Genomic DNA, 22748 nt, shown 5'->3' on the forward strand with positions numbered 1-22748 from the left:
ATTGAATTTCTGGAAAAAGAAGGCTACAGTACTACAGAAATCCACAGAAGACTGAAAAAAAGTATATGGTGAGCGTACAATGGACTATAGCAATGTCAGAAGGTGGATGAAGTGTTTTCAATTGGGAGAATCGTCCGTGTGCGACAAACCTCGTGGTGGAGAACAGACACAAAGTCGATGCCATGATTCAGAAAGACCATCGTGTGACCAGAGATGTCAGTGATTAACTGGAATGTAGCCATGGCACTGTAGAAACACTAATCAATGATTTGGGATATCGTAAAGTGTGTGCTAAATGGGTTCCAAAGCAATTAACCAGGGATCATAAGGCCCAGAGGGTGGAAGTGTGCAATGACCTTTTGACCAACTTTGAAGCCAACCCTGAGACGTTTTTGGAAAATGTCATTACAGGAGAGGAGACCTGGGTATTCCTTTATGACCCAGAAATAAAGGCCCAATCAAAGCAATGGAAACAAGTTCACCCAGACCAGTTTAAGTTTAAATCACAGCGATCCATAAACAAAGTCATGGCCACATTCTTCTGGGATTGCCGAGGTGTTATTCTCATCGATTACTTGGAACCAAACCAATCAACAGTGATCGATGCATTATTACACTTAAGAAGCTGAAAGAAGCCATCCGCAAGAAAAGGTCAACAATTCCACTGTCAAATGTCATCTTACACCACGACAATGCCAGACCTCACACTTCAATGGCAACATCTGCGGCCATTGCCAAAATGGGGTGGGCAATAATGCCACATCCAAATAGTCCGGATTTGGCCCCTTCTGACTGTCATCTGTTTGGCCCTCGCAAATACTGTCTCCGGGGTCAACATATTGAAGACAGAGGTTGTTAAAAACGCCATACGTTCCTGGGTCACACACCAACCACTGGAATTTTTCCAAAGTGGATTCACAGCTTGGGTTGAGAGGTGGAGAAAATGTTTGAAGGCAGATGGTGAATTTTTTGAGTAGAGTCATTCTGTTACTAAGACTTCAATGTATTTTACTGCAAATTTTCAAATCTGCATCTATAATAAAATTTGAGTTGTGAGCATTTAGGCATTACTTTTTGAACAACCCTTGTATGTAATGGTCTACATTGATTTTGAAAAAATTCATCCATTTACTTCCACATTTTTTCTCCCAGATGTTAAAGATGCCAAAACAATGATTTTGAAGCCTCACAAAGGCTACAGAAACTATTCAGTGTAACTAACAATGAACACTTTTAAAGACCTTTAAAGAATAACATATATAATGCACCTTAAATAGAGATTTATTTTTAAAAAGAATAAAATAAACCCAATAAACTTACCCTAACCAGAGCATCATCTATGATGTGATCTCTCCGTACTTTGAGTCTCAGGTAAGGGTTAAGTTGCTGTCCTTGCACTAAACTGTAAAGGACTGTGATTCTTCGCTCACTGTACATGCGGATTCTGTTGTCATAGTACAGACCCAGGTTCTTTGTTACAGCATTCAGGATAAAGGGACACGTCATAAAAGAGAATTTATTTTCAGTTTCTACTTTAAAGAAAGTATAGTCTTTGTCCATTTCAAGAACATCATTTAGTGGTTCATTAACAAATTCTTCAAAAGGGATGAGAGGTTTCCGGCAATCAATTGTTTTGACACCAAGTTCAGTTTCAAGCGGGTCTACCCGGGGCCCTTTTTTATTTCTGCGCTCCTCGCCCAGGAGCTCTTGGAGGGTTAGCTCACTGGATTCAGGTATAGGTTCTTCATCCTCCTCTTCGTTGTGGTCTGTCTCAATCTCTCCCCCAACGACGTTTGCATAGTAAACCATTTTCAGGCATTTTGATGCAGCCACAATAGCGTCATCATCGTTGACTAGGTTGCGGCTGTTGAACTCATTACTTATAACTTTGTATGTAATCAGCTGTTGAAAAGTTTCCATCATCCGGCGAATCTGCTCGGCGCTGTATTTTGACCACAGTCGGATCAACTTAGCTTGTGCTGCCAACGGCAATTTGCTCATTGCTTTGCAAAACAGAGGCAACGCCATTTCCAGGTACTCTGGGCTATGGAGATTACCATTTTCCATCACTATAATGAACAAATTTAGATAGTTGGGGTCTCGTGAATATACATTATGATAAGTTAAGTCACATTCCACATTGGGAGATAGGTACACAAGTGCATTAAGAAAGGCAGTTTCTATTTTCTCATTAGAAAGTAACCTGTGATAGACCCGTCTAACAGCCTCAATGTCTAGGGACACCTCTTCCGGGCCTAGTTTCGGTATGTTGTTCTCTCCCTGTGCACCGTCATTTAACCTGGAGGAGGAAGCTGCTGAATCGTCTTCCATAGCAGCAGCAGCAGAGGAAGCAGCTTTCTCCTTCTCATCTTCATCCTTGTCTTCATCCTTTTCTTGTAAGGATTTCAGCTCCTCCTTGGTGTGCCGTTTTGCTTTTCGGAAGCTCTGAACCAAGGCTTCAGCGCTGGAAAACACTCTCCCAATCACCCGAATCAGAGGAGAGTAGTCCTCTCTTTCTCGACATAACTCAAGAATTTCATACACTTTTTCTTCAGAGAGGAATGTCACATCTGAAACAGGAAAACAAAGTCATTGTTCCTCATTCAATACTAGACATTAGCAGAAACTGTGCTCTAAAAGGTTCATTTCAACCAAGGTTCCGGGGTGTAGCAAAATGATGTGCTGCTCATGAAGGTGGCGACACCACATAAAAGTTTGTCTACAGCACAGTTGCTAATGGAAGACCAGAACAAACGGTCAGAAATCGTTACCTTGAAGAAACTAAATAACAGAACCTGCACATGCATATATTTGGGAATTAACTTTCTATACATCATGAATGCTTTCATAGTGCAAATAATTATCTTTATATCTTACAAAATTTAATTTCTTCTATACACTATCTATGTTTTTCAAGCAGTTTAAAAAAAAAAAAAAAAAACACCTTATTTAGACAAAAATGTCTTTACTTTGGTTAGTAAGCTGGGTACACACTTTGACGACAGATCGCACAGCAGACCGATCTGCCGTCAGAGCGGCCTATTGATAACCTATACACACTTGCCAATTGGCCACTCGATGTGTCTGGGTTGATATCACAACTGGGTGCGCATTAAAATTTGTCCGCCCAGTTGAAAGGTCAGCGCTGGTAATCCCCTACAGCAAGTATACAGTCGGAAAGTTGTCCGTATACACAGCCAGTTGCACCGATATATCTTTCAAATATATCGGCATCGGCTGTGCTGTAGGGGCGACCTGATGTTTGTGAACAATGCCGTTCACAGACATATGGGAAGTACACACCCGCCAATGGTTCTGATGACATTATTGCTGACTATTGGTTTGGAAACACTAGACGATATGCTCCCTGAGCGATATCGTCTAGTGTGTCCCCGGACATTAACGATATTGTTCAGCGCCGGGCTCTCTCCCCCATTCCCCTACATGCAGCAACCTGACGACATCGTCAGGTTGGCCTGCATGTTATCCCGATGAACGATGATGACGAAAGACCCGCGGGAACGCGCGTCGTCGTTATCGTTCATCGCTTTTGTGTAAAAAATGGACGATAAAGTGGACGACTGAACGATAACGATATCGTTATCGTTCAGTCGTCCACTTTAATCGCCCAGTGTGTACCCACCATAAGGATAACACCCGGACATACTTATCTGAACCGTTTGTTCCAGCATACTACCAGCCTATGACGTGTTGCTACCACAAACGTTGTGCTTCCACTATGCTGGTTAGCTGCCTATACATCACACGGGGAGTGTAATGCACTGATAAGCCCACAAAATGATGATGGTTGGCAAGTAGGTAAGGTTTGGCAGCCACTTCACAGAGCATCTGAATGGGTCTTTAAACACACAAATAGGCTTCCACTGCTTACAATATATGAGGTGTAGCTATTAAATAACGAGACTGTACTTGTACTGCAGGACTTAAAAGGGAGTGGGGGAACATTGACCTTGGACGAACCCAAAACGGTTTTGCAAGTCTCACCCCTCTCGCCCAGATAGTTTGCTGTCACACAGCGTTGGAAGTAGCTGTTTTTCCCGTGCATCATAAAAATGCTTGGTTCAAAAGTAGAGCAACGTGTTACTGTAAATTTTTAGTTAAAGTGACCAAAACGACCACCAAATCTTTCCGCATGCTAACCAAGGCTTATGGGGCAGATTGTATGTCACGTGCACGTGTGTTTTAGGGGCACAAAAGATTTAGCGACTGTCGGAAGGATGTCGAAATGATGAATGACCTGAAAGGCCTTGTACATCAAAAACAAATGAAAATGTGAAAAATTTTTTTAGAAAATGACCGTCGACTAAGCATCCGAATGATAGCAGAAATGGTAAACATCAACAAAGAAACGGTTAGGGAAGTTTTGCATTAAGATCTTAGCATACAAAAGTTTGTGCCAAGATGGATCCAAGGCTTCTCACTGCCAAGCAGAAAAAGTCGTAAGCAAATTTGTACAGACATTTTGGAACAAATTCCAGCGAAGTTATTACCTGTGATGAAGCATGGATCTTCCAGTATGATCCGGACACAAAACGTCAGTCCATGCACTGGTAAACACCATCATCACCAACAATGAAGAAAGCACGTCACAGCAAATCCAAATTCAAAGCCATGTTAATTGTTTTCTTTGATATCAAGGGTGTTATTTTGAAAGACTGGGTACCAGAAGGCGCAACAGTGAATCAACATTACTACAAAAATGTTCTAGCAACTTTGTGAGAATGAATAAGAAAAAAAAAAGAGCCCAGAGTTGAGGAAAAATGGTTTCATCCTCCATCAGGACAATGCACCAGCCCACACAGCTCTCTCTGTGAGGAAGTTTTTGGCCAAGAAAGATTGCAGTGCTAGAACACCCTCCATACTCGCCAGACCTAACACAGTGTGACTTCTGTCTTTTCCCTAAAGTCAAGTCTGTAGTCAAGGGAACACGTTTTGCATCAGTTACGGAGGTAAAAAAAGTAAAGCACGGCTTTGACCAATGGAAAAGAAGAATGCAGCAGTGTGGATGCAGAAAGGTATTCATTAAAATTAAGCATATTATAGCATCAGTCTCGTTATTTAATAGCCACACCTCATAGAAGACACCGATAGCTAGCAATATAACTAGATTTAGTCTCAAAATCATTTTAAACACAGGTAGTACAGATTTGTGAAAATTATTAGTCGCGTGTAACACATAGTCAGAAATGGATAGTGTAGGCTATATTTACCTCTACCAGAGTGAATTCTCCAAGCAATTAGCTTAGCTGCGTAAAGAATGTGAGCTAGACTAGCACAATATATTATATAGCATTACAAATAATCAGAAGAAATACATTCCACTCTCTAATATTAATAAGATGCATTCACAAATACTATATTGCCAACTCCCCTTCCCCAAATTGGCGAATGACCGGTTCACTGCATATTCACTCCCTTCCTGAGAGCTAATCCTGCAAAATTGTATAGTACTCAAATACTGAATACCACTATTATACTGAGCTGTGTGGTTTATCATTCATCAAGATCACTGACGGGATGGCTACAGAAGCCTCCCCCCTCCTATCCTTTCTTCTAGTTAGGCAGGGGGTTAAAAAATATTTAATTTGGTTGGGAATCACCTCTGATATACATGTTGTGTATGCATGCAGGCTCATCATTGTGATTAGAGACCATAAAAATGTTACCTTTGAAATCATCCCTGGGTCCGTGTATTTCCTTCTTGTTCATCTTTCTGTCTGTGCACGGGATGGTATGGGCACTTTTGGAGTTATTCTCTAGATAAGATGAGCTTGTTCCTTTCTTGGAGGGATGAGGATCACAGAGTTTTGCATTAACCTTATATAAGTCGAGGGCCTTAATGGCTGCTGCATTGTTATCCATACGGAGAAAAGTAGGACAGGAAGCACAAAACTCATTCGTGCAGGAATCATTTCCACAGCCCTCAGTTAACTGGTGGTAGTAACGTTCTATTAGATGCTTTGCAGCTGCTCGCTTCCTGTAGCAAACATTCAAACAGGCATGTGGATTAGTACAGCTTCTGTATTCAAAGCTCACTCAAATTATTAGTAAAGCAGGGTTAGTCTAGCATATACACAACACACTCTGGGATGACAGAATTTTGTAACCAAAATCATAGCAAGAGAGTTCCTCAGATCAGATGTTAAGAGATCCCCTGAAGACACAACTGAACATTATAGTTATATGACTGCTAGATCATTACTTGGTTGAAATATGATATCGTGCACGGGGTGCTCTCGGCGCTTACCTATCCGGATGGGCAAGCGCAGAGAGCATCCCCTACACGATACCCATTTTCTATTAACTAGGAAAGGAATCTAGTTGTTCGTAGGCTGAGACCTATCACACGAACCCCATTGGATTTGTGCAGATACAGTAGTTTCAACTATTTCTTGGTTGAAATAAGTATTAATTGTACATTTCTTAAAATATATATAATATGTGATATATTGTGTGAATGGAATACAACACATGCATACTGCTTTGTTCGAATTCTCCACTCTTTAATAATCTGCAGGTGACTTGCCTTAATACAACAAAAGGAATTTGCAGGCTTTAAGAATGTAAAAGTCATTATATTATTGCAATGTGTATTAAAGGCCATCTGAGCCTGCCCCTGTGTTCAGCAAAGTAAGCATCATATAAAAGGGTTTAAGAAAGAAAAAAAAAAAAAAAAAAGAATTCCATTTACATTTTTAATATTTCCTTACATGTCTTTGGCTTTCTGAATTCCTTACAAGCACAAAGCTTGGGTGTTCCTTGTCCCACAGACACTAACCTATAGTCATAATGAAATGGAAAATATACATTGTTCGGCACACCAAGGAGAACATTCTACTCAACATACAATTGGCACAAATAAAAGGACATTTTTATAAAAATATAAATGCTATATAAAACACACAAACCTATATAAAACAGTATATAATCAAACAGACTATTACACAGAAAAACAAAATATGACAACTGACATTAGAAACTGTTAAACAACAAACTAAGTGCACACACACACACATACAGCGGGTAAAATAAGTATTGAACACCAACATTTTTCTCAGTAAATGTATTTGTACTGGGGCAATTGCAATGAAATTTTCACCAAATGTCAGCAACCACCCATGCAATCCACACATGCAAAGAAATCAAACCAAGATGTCCATAAACTAAATAGTGTGTAATAATGTGAAATGACACAGAAAAAGTATTGAACACGCTTACTGAAATGTATTTAACACTTAGTACAAAAACCTTTGTTGGTAATGACAGCTTCAAGACGCCTCCTGTATGGAGAAACTTGTCGCATGCATTGCTCAGGTGTGATTTTGGCCAATTCTTCCATACACACGCTCTTTAAATCTTGAAGGTTCCGTGGGCCTATTCTATGAACCCTGGGCCTGATTCAGACCCGGTCGCAAGCGCTGAGCGCTCGCAACCGGGTCAATGGAGGCCCAGAGCGCATGCGCACGACGGAGCCAGCTCCGTCGTGTGCATGCGCGAGACCTGGATAGAGACGGGCAATCCGTCGCTCCAGGTCTCGTACCAAAGGGGTGTGCTGTCGATGTTGAGTGACAGCACGCCCCCTTTGGTGGGCGGGCCGCGGGAGTGGCTGCCCAAACGGAGGCATTCCCATGTGAACACCTCCGTTTGGGGGCGGCCCCACTGACATCACGAGTGAACTGACATCACGAGTGAACTGACATCACGAGTGATGTCAGTGGGAGATATTTCGGCTGTTTGAGCCGAAATCTCTCTGGGGCTTGCGGCAACGAGACCCTACCACAAGAGTCTCGTCGCAAGCACGATGGTCGCGATGGTCTTGACCATCGCGACCATCTTCCTGGCCGCTCGCTATAGCTGTGGGTGGTCACGCACAGCTATGCGAGCGGCCAGGAGGCCGTTCTAAAGAAAAAATAGCCTGGCCCTGATTCAGAGAGAGCGCTCTGTCAGAGCGTCCGGCTCTGAATCAGGGCCTCTGATCTTTAGTTCTTTCCATAGATTTTCAATTGGATTCAAGTCCGGTGATTGGTTGGGCCATTCTAGCAGCTTTATTTTCTTTCTCCGAAACAAATTGAGAGTGTCCTTGCCTGTGTGTTTGGAATCATTGTCTTGCTGAAATGTCCACCCTCGTTTCATCTTCAGCATCCTGGTAGATGGCAGTAGATTTTTATCAAGAATGTCTCGGTACATTTTTCCATTCATCCTTTCTTCTGACATATGAAGTATGTCAGTACCGTATGCTGAAAAACAGACCACACCATGATGTTCCCACCTCCAAACTTCACTGTTGGTATGGTATTTTTTTGGGGTGATGTGCAGCACCATTTCTCCTCCTAACATGGTGTGTATTATGGCATCCAAAGAGTTAAATTTTGGTCTCATCTGACCAGACTATATTCTCCCAGTATTTCACAGGCTTGTCCAAATGTTGTGCAGCAAACTTTAAACAAGCTTCAACATGATTTTTCTTCAGCGATGGAGTCTTGCATGGTGAGGGTGCATACAGGCCATGGCGGTTGAGTGCATTACTTATTGTTTTCATTGAAACAATTGTACCTGCTAATTCCAGGTCTCTCTGAAGCTCTCCACAAGTGGTACTTGGCTCTTGGACAACTCTTCTGATAATTCTTTTCACTCCTCTACCAGAAATCTTGCGAGGAGCACCTGGTCGTGTCCGGTTTATGGTGAAATTATGTTCTTTCCACTACAGATTATGGCCCCAACAGTGCTCACTGGAACATTCAGAAGTTTAAAAATCCTTCTGTAACCAATTACATCAGTATGTTTTGCAACAATAAGGTTGCAAAGGTCTTGAGAGAGCTCTTTGCTTTTACCCATTATGAGATGTTTCTTGTGCGACACCTTGGTAATGAGACATTTTATAGTTCATCAGTTGGGACTGAACCAGCTTATATTAATATGCATTGACAAGGGGCAGGATTGCTGTCAAATTATGGATAGATTTCAGCTGGTGTCTTGGCATTCCTTGCCTTTTTGCACCTCCCTTTCTTCATGCGTTCAATACTTTTTCCCGGTGTCATTTCACATTGCACAACTTAATTTATGGACATCTATGGTTTAATTTCTTTGCATGCGTGGATTGCATGGGTTGTTGCTGACATTTGGTGAAAATTTCATTACAATAGCCCCATTACAAATATATTTACTGAGAAAAATGTTGGTGTTCAATACTTATTTTACCCACTGTAAATATATATACATACACACATACAATATGAAGTTTGCGCTGTTGCCCACAGCTACCAGCTATTTGCTTACATTTTCTAAACTGTATTAGGCATAGATTGGTTACAATTAGCCTGGTTGCTGTGGTTTACAACATATTTTGGCAGTTACCAGAGCATTAAAGTATCATTCTGATACAAATAATTTACCTCACATAAAACAAAAAACAATATGGAGGCATAAGACCAACACATTCTAACGGGAATCAGAAAAAAACATCACTACTATTAAACATTCGTTTTTTTTTGTTTTAGGTTTCCATTAAATACAACATATGGCAGAGGTTCCCAAACTCATTCTTGAAGGCACCCTAACAGTCCAGGTTTTAAGGATATCCATGCTTGACCACAGGTAACTTAACTTGTGTCTCAATCAATTTAACCACCTGTGCTCAACCAAGGATATTTAAAGAAATTAAAGGCAGCATTAACACAGCAGCTAGCAAATAGTCACATACAATGCATATGCAAATTTAGTTGCACTGGGCTCTGAATCAACTACTCAAAACACGATGCTTGGTAGGATATAAAGCACTATATACCTGGCCCATGGGAGAGGTATACAGGGAGACTGACCCAAAACCTCCTGAGACCAACCGCTACAGCAGCGCACTGATAGTGGACCGTGAGCATCTCATATACACAAGGCGGGTAGGAGGAGCGACCCAGACGCGCGAAAACCATTGACGGGACAACTTCAGGGGAGGAGCTGCCAGAGGAGCGCTGCCCCTAAGCTGCATCAAACGGCCGGGTACGCTGGCCTCGTGGCAGCATAAGCGTCTGCTGACGATCTCCGGCGTCAGACGATATAAGGCCCCGGCGGTCTGGTGAGGACGCGGATGCCCCAGGCCCCGACTGCAGTGGCTTCCGGTGTGTATTTGACATCGGAAATACTCCTTCCCTGACATTACTGTGCTTCCGGTTGCAGTCCGGGTCCCAGCATCTCTGCTAGCAAGCTCAGCCAAGACCCGCTGAAATCACCAGCCCTGTTACTGATGCTGCGGCCTGGCAGGGGTAGACGGAGTAGCAGCATATGCGTCTTTATTCAGATGCTCCAGTACTGCCAAACCAAAAACATAGAAATAAAATAAAAGCTTAGGACTGCCTAAGCAGTCCCCTGTTGCAAAGGTGCATCTGAATCTACCAAACGAACAACTGAAGGCCTGTGGCTGGGGGTTGGGTATATATGGAGGAGGACATGAGGCATCCTGGGAGCTGAAAGCTCTGACTGTTTGGTGCCTGGATCTCTCCAACCATATTACCCCCATGGTATCCTTGTGGATCCCTATGGACCCTGAAGAAACTTGACTATTGGGGTGCTTTGAGGACCACGCTTGGGAACATCTGACATGACATGGGTTTAAATTAGTGGTTGTTTAGTAGTTGGCTGGCAAACAGCAGTCTAGCAAGTCTTCAATTGTTGCCATCAACTCTGGGCCCCCATTTTGACTTTCTCTCAGTTTTATTACACAAAAAGAAAGCAGGACTGAATGGGAGTGACTGGCTTCTATGTAGAGTGCAATGTATTTTTCTCTCCCCTCCTTCCACTGTGGGTACCTGATGTGTAGGTAAGTCTTTTTAAACATATGGGAGGTCTGAGAGTGTTTAATGATATTTTGCAGCACTGTTCTTGTCTTAATTCAGCCTTTTCTTGTTTGTTTATGTATGAACTACACTAATTACACGTCAGTGGCCTGTTGTTTTTTCATCACAGGTCAGCAAAGTCTACCAGGTCCCATTTCTGTACTGTTTGTCCTGATTCATTCTGCTCCTCAGCCTCATTTATTTATGGAGGTGCCACATATTCTGAGGCGCTATAAAGTCAGCAACACACAAAACAGAACAAATTAGCATGTAAGCGTAGCAGTTACATCACAAAAAACATAGGAGCCAGAGAACAACTGCATCAGCAAAAAAACAATTTAAGATCAGAAGACACAAATAAAGATGATGGAAGTAAGAACACAGAAGGTCCTACTCATGAGAATTAATATCTGAGGTAGACGAGGACCAACCTTAGAAACTATGGGAGTGGTGGGAAGCAAGTGGATGGCATGTGGAGCATGAGATGGAAGTTGACATAGAATAGTGCTAAGGAGGCAAATGTTGAGGTGAATTTTAAGAGATTGCTTGGAAGATTGGAGCTTGGGGTACAGTCTAGTCAGACATGGCATGGAGTTCCAAAGGTGGTGAGTGTGAGGTGGTGATTGAAGGGGAGGGGTGGCTAAAGTCATCAGCAGTATGGAGTAGGAGTATTTCATCACAATTTCAGAAATGTAGGAGAAGGAGACGTTGTATAGAGCCTTATAGGTGAGGAAAAGTAGCTTGCATTGTATTGTGGAAGGAAAGGCTAGCGGTTGACTCTGCAGAAGAGCGATGGCAGGAGGGAAAGATTATGTTGTCACATTTGGGACAGACTGCAGCAGGGGCAGATAAGTAACAGGAAGGCCAGAAAGATGCATAATCAGGGTGGCAGGTAGGAGTGGGGATGAGTGTCTTGGTGACTTCCAAGGTGAGGAAAGAGCAAAACCTTGCAATGTGAAAGGTAAAGCTTTAGGATTGAGTGAGGGACTGGATGTGAGGAGAAATGTCATGGGCAATGTCAACAATGATTCCTAGGCATGCCGCAAGAGGGAGAGGGTGACGTTATGAACTGCAAGAGACATGACACTGGGATGTGGAAAGAGGACAAGCTCAGTTTTGTTATGTAGAGCTTGAGGTAGCAATCGGCCATTCAAGTGGAGATGGCAGAGACGCAATCACACAAGCGGAGAAGGGAAGGAAAAGTAAACTGGTGTGTCCTAGGCACAAAAGTGATACTTAAAGTCGAAGAAAGAAATGGAGTGTACCAATAGAGGTGTAAAAAGAGAAATGGAAGGGGTGGTGAGCAGGTACATAAGGAAGAAACACTGAACAAGCGATCAAATAGTTAGGAGGTCAAGAGATGGTTCCTTTACAATGGGTGTGAAGAGTGCATGTTGATGAGAAAAGGGATTCGGACAATAGTGAGGGACAGGTTGTACAGGTGTGCTAGGAGAGATAGAGGAGTTTTAATGCATAAGCACATGTGGGGAGCCTCTAAGGATGAAAGTGGGTAAACTGAAGGAAAAGAAATGGCAGAGCCAGGTGGCAAAATTGTCAAAGCAATGTGGAGGTGGCTAAACAAGAGGAGACAAAGTGTGAAAGCTGGAGGATAAGTAGGCAACTGAGAGTTTACAAGAAAAAAAATTGAAGGTACAGCCAGAAAATACACATAGTAGGACACATTACCACTGTAGCAGCTATCAGGACAGGGAGATTGTAAAGGATAGACTGCTACAGGAAAGGGCTGCAGGACAGGCAGTGTTTTAGTGAGGGCAAATGAGGCTGATGGATTGATCATGGAAGAGAGTGAGCTTGTTACTGACACATCTGGCATTCCAGAGTACACAAGTAAAGGGGAAGAGCTAACTAGTGATAAGTTAAGGTTTGAAGACCGTGGGGAAAATAGTGGAGGAAGGGGGACAACAGACAGGTTGTGGGCATAGGGCTGTGTCCATGGTTGGGGCTCCTGTTACCTGTAGTTAGGAGGTGGAGGGGAAGACAGAAGCAATGGCAGTGGATTAGAGAGTGATTTGGAGTAATCAATTGTGATGGGTAGGAGAGTGAAGAGAGTGACAGAAGTTTAGTCATAAGCGCAAAGGTTGGAAGCAGTAGAGGAAAGAGGGTGTAAAAAAAAAAAAATAGGTACATGAGTTCTTATTAATGTATCCCTTTATCTTAATGTTCACTTTATCTTTGTCTGGTGCCTCTCAGGTCAACTTTCTTTGTTTATTTCGCAGTTCTGGTTCTTGACACGCTTACTTAGACTGGCATAGTTTAGTAATTTCATATCAGAGTATCAAAAGGTATCACCAGAATAAAAAAGGCAGCTACTGCAAGGACACGCAGACCCCCATCCTCCACCATAGGAAGTGGACCTGGTCAGGCCAGGTCCACTTCCTATTACCTGCATTTATTCCTACATCTATCATTTTACACTTTCAGTAGATTACCTGCTTCAAAAATACATTTTTACATTTTACATGTGTTCATAACTGCTATTTTCACATCATCTGACTTGTTATCGCATCACCTATCCATACTCTAACCTCTGTTTTTCTTTTTCTCCCTCATTAGTAACCGTTCTGGTGTGCCCCCTCTTTACTCTCTTCTCTTCCCGTATATATTTCATTCGTATCTCTTTCCTTCCCATGCCTATTCACATTTTCCAACCTTTTATTGATATTTTTTATTAAACTTTCGCAAACAGCCCGCACTGTCCAACTAAACAAACCTACCCGCCAGCATCAACACCACCACCACAGATCCCAGTTTCTAGTACACCGCTTCAAACATTGTATTAAAAGGACTACAAACTGAGGGTGCGATTCAGACCCGGATGCAACGCAGCGCACTTTCGCAGCCATCAGGGGCAGGGTATGCAAATTCCTCGATCGCACGGCAAGGCTTAAGGACGCCCTTTATGTCTTAGATAGCGATGGCAGAGTGAATGCACACCGGTCTAAAGACGCCCCCTTTTCCTTCGCAGCACACGTCATCTCCAGGAAGTGTACGTGATATCAGTAACATCGTGAGCCATCGGAGCTGCCCGTAGCCCTTGAGGTCGACCCTACCCTGCCACAAGCACTGCAGGCAGAAATACAACCAGGTGACGTGTACAATGACGCCTCCATGCTAATTATGCACGCCCATGAAACGCCGTTAGAACACACACAGGCACGCCTGTGTTCACACTACACCCCCGTTTTTATAGACCTTCCCCTGACACCACCCACAAACGACACTGTCAGTCACTTAAAGTAGCACTCAGTCTGTGTACTTCGAGCGACCGATTTCCGATTGCAAAGACTGGCACGTGCACTATGGCTTATACGCATGCGCAGATTCAAAAATGGGCCAGCTACAAGAGAGCACATCCTAGTGAGCGGGTCTGAACCAGGCCCTGAGTTTCACAGCAGTGAAATGATAAGTACTGCTTTGCATTATTACTCAAGGTTTGATCTGAATTTGTGCAAAATCCAAGTTCTTTCCAGATTGTAAATGACACTGCTCTTCCGCAAATCAAGGGCCATGAAAATGTGACACTCGATGCCACTTTAATCCAATTTCACAAATTTGCTCCATAAAAAAAGAATCCTAATTTTATCATTGCACCGATGAATCTACTCCTTGCTTTGCAAAGGGGTTCAGTATAAAATACCAGCAGTTGGGATGCCTGCTGTCAAAATGCCGACAGCGGCATCCTCTATGCTCGTATCCCAACAGAGGTCAGGTATGCTAACTCTTCTCTCTTCTCCCCCTAATTCTAACCCTCCATTTTTGCACCTTAATCCTCCCTACCCTGTAACTCTCCCCATTAGTGCCTAAACCTAACCCTCCACCTTTGGTGCCTAAACCTAAGCCACCAACCCGCCCCCCCCCCCCCCCCCCCCCCTAAGACGCCCTGCTTAACTTACGATCGGGAAGTCGGCTGTCGGTATCTAAACTGGCGTCAGGATCTCAGCGCCTATGTTTAGTCCAGGGTCGGGATTACGTCGCCAGGATTTCAACATCTGCCATCCGGTCCGCCAGCAAACTGACTACATCCCTTTGCAAAGAATGCCCTCAATGCTCCTAACTCAAGCCTGTTCAAATCTGTGCTTCTTCGCAAACACTGCTGTATTATTCTACAAACCAAGGGATTTTGGCTGAAATCTAAGCATACTAGTGCAAATTGAGGTGCATGACATTAAAAAAGCTTTTGACTGTCATAAATGAGGTCCAATAGCTATCTGCACACTGGGAAGAGAGAAAACAACAAGTGTATGGTACTAAAAGTAGGTAAGATGTATCAATATAGAATGTGCACCTCATTGAGGAAGGCATCCAGAGATGAGAGAACCTGAGACTTCTTACAGTGAACTGGATGCGGGTTCATGGAACAGTTAAAGATGAATGTTAATTATCTAACCAAACACTATTTTTACAACTAAAATCTTTAAGTACCAGTAATTATGTTTACCTAGCAGCAATGGTACTTTGTTCGCTAACTTACAACATAGAATACACATTAATGTGAATTCATACACTCTGACTGATAGTAACACTATTTACAAATATAGATTATGTGTTTATGAATTCATAAGCTTTACATTGAGGGTATGAAGGGGTTTTTAGTTATACTTTAAATAAAACCATGCACATAGCAAACACATTGCACATATACTCTTTAAAGCAATCTTAGCAATGTCTGCAGACATGCAGAAGATGGAAACAAGCCAGCAGTTGCGTCTATAAATACACAGCATAAGAGCACGTGCTTGTTCACTTTAATTTTTGACTTTTCTGTATGCCCCAATCCCCACAACTGAGTTATGCAGAACACTCATGCTTTAATGTATGCTTAATTGTATGTACAACACTTACGCACAAACCATGCTGTGGAACAGATACATGCACAGGGAAGATTGTCCACACAAGCATAACATTATCCTATTTAGCTGCCTTGATAAATTAGCGAATTGAACACAGTGCTATATATTTCCTTCCAGCCAGAATTGCAGTGTTGTGGTATGAAAACAATGGAACTGAATTAAGCACATTTGATAATGTGTGAAAAGATTACAGTGGGGATAAGTGCATGTAATAAGGGAGTGCTGTATTACTGTAATATTGTGACAAGTGGAGGCATCATTTATAAAAAGGTCACTCACAACTCTTTCCATTTTTAGAACTCAGCAGGGACCTCAACCACTAGGGAGAACGTGCCCCTGCCAGTGCTGTACCAAGTCCCCTCCCTCCGTTCTACAAACTGCATGTTTCATATTCTAACAGAACGGATGTCAGCAATGGGAAATTATAGGTGACATTTCTCTTGCGCTGTAGGGATCCTAGTATGGTACCCGCACAATTCTGCTGGGAGAATGTGATCTTTGGCGTTGTTCTCCCCAGAAAAATTTTCCAGCCGGGTGGTATCAAGAAGTAGCCGGGTGGGGCCTTTGCAATAATAAAATGTTTTAAACCCTGACCTTATAATGATTTAAACTTGAAATATACAGCGCCCCCAGACTGGCCCCATATGCAGCGCCCCCAGACTGGCCCCATATGCAGCGCCCCCAGACCGGCCCCATATGCAGCGCCCCCAGACCGGCCCCATATGCAGCGCCCCCAGACCGGCCCCATATGCAGCGCCCCCAGACCGGCCCCATATGCAGCCCAGAATTTACCTGAACATGCTCGGCGGCGGCGCTCCAACTCCCCACTACCTCGCTCTGACTGGATCTAGCAGGCGCACAGTGTAAGCTCTTCACGTCGAAGGTGACGTCATGATATCACCCACGCCGCACATCACTAAGAACGGCTTGCCTCTGATGCAATCGGAGCCTTCTTTAGCCTCCGGTCGCTTCAGAGGCCAGCGTTCCACACCAGGAGGCGGAGGGTGACCGGGCATGCGGCAGGGGGGGGGTTCGAGTTCCGGGCGGTGGGCTATTTCTGCCAGGCAATACGCCCGCAGAAAACAGCCTGGGGAGAACACTGTAGGGTCTTAGAAAATGTCTTTGTGACTTAGACTTAACATAGAATTTAGTTCACTTTAAGCAATCTTTAAGTAAAAAAGCATGTCAAACGTAACATGTTCCACCAATAAAATGCAGCTTCCTGTTCTACACTAAATAAGTAGCACGGTTCGCAAAATACGCGCTATAGGGAGTTCCAGACCAGATTTTAAAAACTCAGCGGGCCCTGCAGGACCCGCTGGGTGCAGCAGCCTATCACCGCCGGCGGCATCTTTTCAACCAATAGCCACCAGCATCTCCTCAGTCACCACGCTCCGACCTCAGACTGTCTGGCCACGCCCACGAGTAGCAGCAGCGAGCCAGCGTCTCCTTCCCGCATTCCCCCTGTAACCAGGTCAGACTCGCAGAGCGGCTGCACAAAAGTGCAATAGCGGGTGCTGCGCGGCGGCCATCGGAAGACGCACCCAGGGCTGCCAGCTGTGTCTGGGGGGCCTGCACCTGGGGAGGGAAGTTGCCGGGCGGCTGTCCATACACGCCGGCCCGGGAGCAGCATGGAGTGTCTTCTGCGACAGGCAGCCTAGCAGACCATCAGATTGGCTGCCTGTCACTACAATGCGCCGGCCATACATAGCTCAGTGTGGTGAGCAGGGAATGTCCAGAGACTGCTCACCACACCGATGTACAAAGTGCTGCAGAGCCGACTGACAGGCAGCCGAACCGATGTCACTGCTGCCAGGCCCTGGGGAGTATGGAGAGCTGCCCCCAATGCGTGCCTCTGTCCAGTGCCCCAGTCGCCAATGCGTGCCTCTGTCCAGTGCCCCAGTCCCCAATGCGTACCTCTGTCCAGTGCCCCAGTCCCCAATGCGTACCTCTGTCCAGTGCCCCAGTCCCCAATGCGTACCTCTGTCCAGTGCCCCAGTCCCCAATGCGTACCTCTGTCCAGTGCACCAGTCCCCAAAGTGTGCCTCTGTCCAGTGCCCCAGTCCCCAAAGTGTGCCTCTGTCCAGTGCCCCAGTCCCCAAAGTGTGCCTCTGTCCAGTGCCCCAGTCCCCAAAGTGTGCCTCTGTCCAGTGCCCCAGTCCCCAAAGTGTGCTTCTGTCCAGTGCCCCAGTCCATGTGTGACTCTGCATCATTCCCCCCAATGTGTGCCTCTGTCCAGTGCCCAAGCCCCCAATGTTCGTTTTTGTCCAGTGCCCCAGCCCCCAATGTGCGCCTCTGCCCAAGTCCCCATGTGTGCCTCTGCCCACCCAGCCTTTGTGAGCATCTGCCTGCTTCCCCCTATCTGTGTGCCTCCGATTGGGGAGCCCTACTTGTTTAATTTATACTGGTCCTACATATTCTGATGTAAGCCTGCCTGCACCCACAGTGCTGCATCCTTTGTTGTTTGGCAGCGCTGGACTTTTCCATGTGATTCACATGCAGCCCGATCATGGCATGACCAAGAGACGGTGAAGCGGTGACATGACGTCACGTACCTGTATTTCGCCTCCAGCTACAGTGATGCAGTGACACAGCTCTGCAGGCGGCAATGCAATGAAGTTGAATCAATGTGTTTATATTTTTTCCTGTGGGGGCCAATGTGTTATATTTTTTTTATCCTATCGGGGCCAATGTGTGTGTTTTTTCTTCATGTGGGGCAAATGTTTTTTCCTACTGGGGCCAATTTGGTGTTTATTTTCCTACTGGGGCCAATGTCATCTACTACATGCTTCATGGATTTAGATGGGACCCAGAAAATGTCAGGTAGAAACCCGATTTTGTAAAGTGAGGGGTCCCTGGGACCCACACTTATTTGGCTCACCGCGATCACTGAAGTAGCATAATATTTTATTCACAACAGGCTCATGGCCCTGGTAATATTAAATGAAGCACCTGCACTGTTTAAGTAAATAAAACACAAGTTTGCCTATCCTCACTGTACTGCAATTCATCAGTCTCTATGTGCCCTTATAGTAAGAGACCGAAAGATCATACCATGCATTTACCAGCTAAATCTTCATCTTTGAGTCTTTCTGAAAAACCTTAAACTTAATAACAGCATAGGGGCCACCATGTGTAAACTTCAAATGTAGCTTTACTGATTCTGACATCTGTATCCTAATGATCAGCTGTATTTTAGGAGAAATTTACAATTTGACAAAGTTTTACATCAATGGGCTTGATTTAATTCAACGCGAATTGAATAGTGCCGGAATAAGCTATTCAATTCAGTGCGCTGCTAAGCCTAAGGGTTTCTTCCAGCATCCCTCCTGGGATGCGAGTAGAAATCCAACAAAAGTACAGGCAAGATGCTGTTTCCGCTGCGCTAAGGGCAGGAAACAGCATCGCGGCGGGAATGCTCGTTGTCGCGACTAAACACCCTGGTTAAGGAGCGAACGGTGGGAGAACGGGCATTCCCCGTCCTAACAGCGCAGAGAATTGAAAAGCTCTGGGACCTCCTTCCCGGCGCTATTCAATTGGCGTTGAATTGAATCGAGCCCAATATAAGTGTTTCTAGTTCATATTAGCTGGAGATGTCAAAACGTCAAAAGCCAATTAGCAGCAGCAACAGCGTGCTGCTGGTATTATCGCACACCTTTACGCTAGGATTCCAGAACCCGCAACAACAAAAATATGTTTTCTACAAAGCTTATCTGGGGATATTTCCATCTTCACAGGTGTACACAACCTAACTGTAATGAAGTTGTGCTGGTCAGCACCATTTCCACCTCTATGGGTGTAAGGGACTGTAAGTCTAAAATGCGCTGAAATAATCTGGACGAATGTGCAGGACCGTAATTTATATGTCTTACAGCTAACTCTGAATGAGGCCCTTTATGCGTGTGCTAGTTTATGAATTACTATTTATCCAACTCTCAGGAATGTTTACAGCAGTGTGTACATTGAGCTGATTTACCAACATGAGTAATCATACTTACATTCGGCTATTTTCTATGTTTTCTGAAATTGGATCTCCTGGTGATCTGTAAAAAATAAAGATATACATACACATATGTAACTAATACAAAATGGTAGCAACAGAAGAAAAAAAAAAAAAAAAGAACCTAAAGCCACTTGTGCACTTCATACACCAAGGTGTCAAGTCAGACAATGCCAGTTCTCGCAATTAAAGTGGCGGCTGGGATGCTGTTAGTGGTGCGCTAGGCTGTAAAACAGCATTGTGGACGGCACTTTAGTCGGATTTCTGCTCTCACCTCAGGAGGATGCGAGCGGAAATCCTCCTTAGTCTGCTTAACTTCACTATCAATTGAATACCCCCAGGACCTCCTTCCCAGGGTTATTCAACATCGCAATCAATTTAATTGCACCCTGGGGGTCATTCAGACCCACTCGCGAGCGGCAGTACACCCGCAAGTGGGTCGATGTTCCCCACTGCGCATGCGCACGACGGAGGGAGCTCCGTCGTGCGCAAGCGCGAGACCCGGGGAGAGACGGGCTTTCCATTGCTCCGGGTCTCGCACCAAAGGGGGCGTGCTGTCGATGTTGATTGACAGCATGCCCCCTTTGGTGGGCGTGCCGGCCAGACGGAGGTGTTCCCATGGGAACGCCTACCGTCTGAAGCCAGCCCCACTGACATCACTAGTGATGTCAGTGGGAGTGATTTTGGCTCTGATAGAGCCAAAATCACTCTAGGGCTTGTGGCAGGGAGACCCTACCGCAGGGTCTCCGTCGCAAGTCCGATGGTCGCGATGGTCTTGACCATCGCGACCATCTTTTTGGCCGCACGCATATGCTGTGGGTGGACACCCACAGCTATGCGAGCAGCCAGGAGGCCGCTCCATTTTCATGGAGGAGGGCCCTGATTCAGAGCGAGTGCTCTGGTCAGAGCGTCCGGCTCTGAATCAGGCCCCCTGTTTGTAATGTTACTGTAACAGAGAAAGCACTTTCCTGACATTTTACAGGTTTTTCACAAAATCACTTAAGATCTATATTTATGCCTTTAAATATGTGAAATTGGTAAAATAATGTTTAAAGCAGGTTTCTAGTTCACCCTGGGGTTCACTATTTATTACTTCTTCCACCCAGGAGAGGGGTCTCGTAAGTTTTTAAAACACACAACATTATCCTTCACCCGATTCCCACTGGCCCAAATCTTACCATAATTTATCCACTAATGTGGACAAATACTGTTTTTATGCTGCAGATAAATTAAAACACTTCTATATAGGTAACAAGGATGATTATTATTTCTCAAAAACCTTGTTGAGATTATTATGCTATCCAAAAATAAATCTAATATTTCCTTAAAAAGATTTTCTATTTTCTCTTCAGCAGGACATAAATCACCTCCAAGTTGCACTTCAATGGAGAAGTGCAGTTACAGATGCATGTCAAGCTTTACACACACACAAATGATGCATATAATAAAAACAAAAGATAAATATAAATATAGGTGCTGTCAGTTTAATAGCTACTAGCTGGGATACCCGGCGTTGCCTGGGCTGAAGACTGGACCCTGAAGTACACCTGTTGCCTTTATTTGTTTAAATTATCCTCGCATATAACCCCATTCCATTGATCCTGAAAAGGACCCCACTGTTTGCTAACATGCATGCAAACAGTGGCGTAACTACCGTGGGTGCAACTGCTAGGCCTCTGTGGCCCACCGCTCCCCCTGCACCCAGTCACGCACACAAGGTGGGCCGGTCCAGTCAGGGTTGTCGAGGAGGGCCCAGATGTCAGCGATGTTGCTTTCGTGTCGGCGCGCCAGATAATTACTGCTGGCGCACTAGCAGGCAGTCATGGAGAGAAAGTGCTTCCAGACGTAATGCAATCGGAGCTCGCGGACTGGCGCCAGATTCAAATTGTGCCTGGGCTGTCTGTCCATGTCTGCCCCTGCGCCAGCTTTAATTAGCTATTGGCCTGGCCTCAAATCCACACCTGCTGGCTGTTGATGGCACACAGGGGGAGGCGAGAGGCTGCTGGAAGGACACGGGGAGGTTAGTTGCCAGGAGGGGGCATAATGTGTAAGAGGCACTACTACTGTGTGGAAAAATGAGTTATATGGAGCGCTACTTCTATGTGGCGTAATCTGTAAAGGGCACTAATGTGTGGCATAATGTATAAGGGGCACTACTACTGTGTGACAATGTGTACAAGGGGTACTATTGTGTGAGGATAAAAGGATACTTTTGTAGCTCTCACAGGTTTTTGGCAGACTGCCAATTTCCAATGGAGCCAGTCCGTGAAATTGTGCAATTTAAGTGCCCCCATTATTAGGATTTGTGTGAGAATGTGTGGCCCTCATACCTAGGAAAAAAATTAATTCTGATCAAACTACACCACGCCAAATTTGGTGGAGCTAGGTACAAAACTGTGGCTATGCATAATGGCCAAACGAACAGAGACAAGCTTTCTCGCTTATTATATAGATATAATATGGATCCTTGATCAGTAAGCTGCTTACAATTATAGGGAACCTGCAATACCCCACAACAGAGTAATTAAAAATAAAATTAGTAAATTGATGTGGCCCAGAGAACAGAAATAGGAATATATTGCATTTTGAGGAAATTGTATATATCACAGAGAAAAGGATCAAAATACATCGTCAGAGGTGTTGCATTTGTTTATAGATTACACCTCAGCAGCTAAAGGGAGACCAGCTATTCTGAAAACTCTGCTCACATGCTACAACTAAAGCACTGCCTTGGACTGGGGGCACCAGATGTTCCAGAGTTTACATGACTTTACTCGAAGATGTACCTGTGTTTCTTTATTTGATTGTTTATTCTAACATATACGTGAGGGACCTCTTGACTCTAAAAGGAGCCATCTTTCATCAGTGACCTCAGTTGGAACACTATAATGCAGATTCAATAAGAAGCGGGGTAATTGTCATCCCTACGATATTCAATCAAGTGCTGCATCACCTCGTGTTAAACCCATAGGAAGCACAATGTGGATTTTACCTCGTGGCCTCAGGAGCTGCGAGAAAAACCTGTGTTAC

General features: G+C 44.4%; 1 protein-coding gene across 3 annotated transcripts in view; it reads right to left on the bottom strand.

The window, feature by feature from the left end:
* Positions 1–22748, bottom strand: part of UBE3A (ubiquitin protein ligase E3A) — a 67391-nt gene that overhangs the window by 31168 nt on the left and 13475 nt on the right. Inside the window, exons 2-5 of one of the 3 annotated variants that reach the window (XM_088454101.1) lie at positions 19717–19761; positions 6732–6799; positions 5688–5998; positions 1321–2570 (exon numbers count right to left, since the gene is read on the bottom strand). In XM_088454101.1, the coding sequence (XP_088310227.1) occupies positions 1321–2570; positions 5688–5998; positions 6732–6733 (1563 nt within the window). In that variant the 5' untranslated portion in view covers positions 6734–6799; positions 19717–19761. The remainder of the gene's footprint in view (positions 1–1320; positions 2571–5687; positions 5999–6731; positions 6800–19716; positions 19762–22748) is intronic. The other 2 variants (XM_088454100.1, XM_088454102.1) reach the window with 2 other exon arrangements.

This window comes from Taudactylus pleione, unplaced genomic scaffold (assembly GCF_031769625.1).
Source record: "Taudactylus pleione unplaced genomic scaffold, aTauple2 ptg000609l, whole genome shotgun sequence".
Lineage (NCBI taxonomy): Eukaryota > Metazoa > Chordata > Amphibia > Anura > Myobatrachidae > Taudactylus > Taudactylus pleione.